This window comes from Cariama cristata, unplaced genomic scaffold (genome assembly GCF_000690535.1).
Source record: "Cariama cristata isolate BGI_N322 unplaced genomic scaffold, ASM69053v1 scaffold28551, whole genome shotgun sequence".
In the NCBI taxonomy this organism is placed as follows: domain Eukaryota; kingdom Metazoa; phylum Chordata; class Aves; order Cariamiformes; family Cariamidae; genus Cariama; species Cariama cristata.
The window spans coordinates 3,766-5,358 of NW_009597979.1; the positions used below are offsets into that span (position 1 = coordinate 3,766).

Here is a 1,593-nt window from a genome sequence, read left to right on the forward strand (position 1 = left end):
TGTCCCCCTCCCACGGGGCCACTTGCCCACCGTGCAGCTGAGCCACTGGCACAGTGCCACCTCCGTGGCCCTTGTGTGGGACAGGATGGGGGCGGGGGTGGGGGCAGCGCGTGCTGCGGTACTCACGGACATCTGTGCCTTCGTGCCATTGAGGTGGGCATAGAGGAGCATGGCGATGTTGCTGTGGCCGGCCTCCAGTGCAATGGCAACGGCGTTGTTACCATCCTAAAAAGGAAGGCAGAGCACGTCCAAAGAGGTTTGGGGACAGGACACAGAGTGGGTAAGCGTGCCCAGGCCCCAGCGGCAGAGGCTTACACTGTCCGCGATGGAGATGTTGCAGGTGGGCTGAGCCAGTAGCAGCTTCACTGTCTCCACGCGGCCGTGCTCGCAGGCGCACATCAGCGCGGTCGAGCCCTCCTCGTCCTGCAGGTTCACGTCGGCTCCGCAGGCGAGCAGGGCTTCCACCATCTCTTGCCGGCCGTGGCTGACGGCCAGCATCAGCGCCGTCTGGCCAGCCTGCGAGGCAAGGGATGCTGCCAGGCTGCTCCTGCGCTGGCTGTGCCACCTGCTCTTCCCAGTGCCTCAGGGAGGGACCACTGCTCTCCCCGGCTACCCACGCAGTCTCTGAGCACCTCCCTGACTAGAGATTAGGTGTGGGTGTGACCTGATACCACACAGAAGGAGCTCCTAATGTGATGCCCTCTCCACATACTGGCCTCTCCAGGTTTTGGAGACACATTCCTGCCCTTGGAGGAGCTGAGTGTGGCCTTGGCAGCTGCTTGAGGGTTGAGGGAGAGGGTCAGGACATGGTGGCCCCCGGCCCACACTAACCTGGCTGGCCTTGGCATTGACATTGCCCAAGCTGAAGAGCCTCCGGACCACGTTCATGTCATCTTCCTGCTCGACGGCTGCCAGCCCTGCCCTGTGTAGCCTGCTTTGTTCTGGTGGTCCACATTACAGACCCCTGTGGGGATGGGCAGAGCTGGGGGGGCTCAGGGTGCTGCAGGAGCCCCTTGCCTGGCTCCCACCCTGCCCAGGGTGCTGCGAGCAGTCCCACAGCCCCAAGGGCACAAACCTGCTGATGTGTTCCCCCACATCAAATCTGGGCTCCCAAAGGGCTGGGGTGGCTGCCCAAACCCACCCCACCTGTGCACAGACACAGCCCAGGGCAGCTCTCCCTGCCCCTCTGCTGCCGGCTCCTTCCTCCCATGCCTGGCATGGCCAGGATGTGCCCTGGGGTACAGAGTGGGATGGTGGCAGGGAGACGTTTCTGGGGGTGGGGGGCACTGACCCGTGTCCAGCAGTAGCCGCACAATGTGGAAGTTGGAGTGGGAGACGCTGTAGTGCAGGGCTGTGTTGCCATTCCCGTCTGCCAGGTTCACCACATGGGCCAGGAGAGCCGGTGAGACCTCGGCAAAGGCCAGGAGGTGGTTGGCAACCGTGTCAGGGACAGATGATTTCTGGCTGGACAGACGGAACCACTCCTGCAGGACCAGGCTGCTGCTGCTGAGCTGTGGGTGGCAAGTGGGGCTGAGCTGGGGGGCTGTGCCCCACCCTGCTTCCCCAGCCCCGGTGCCCACCCTGCACCCACCC

General features: G+C 64.1%; 1 protein-coding gene across 1 annotated transcript in view; it reads right to left on the reverse strand.

Moving 5' to 3' along the window:
• Positions 1-126: 126 nt before the first annotated feature.
• Positions 127-1,593, reverse strand: part of LOC104168507 (KN motif and ankyrin repeat domain-containing protein 1-like) — a gene marked incomplete at both ends in the record, with an annotated part of 3,002 nt that continues 1,535 nt past the window's right edge. Inside the window, 5 exon segments of the mRNA XM_009709119.1 lie at positions 127-225; positions 316-516; positions 832-923; positions 926-964; positions 1,292-1,511. Of these exon segments, the coding sequence (XP_009707421.1) occupies positions 127-225; positions 316-516; positions 832-923; positions 926-964; positions 1,292-1,511 (651 nt within the window).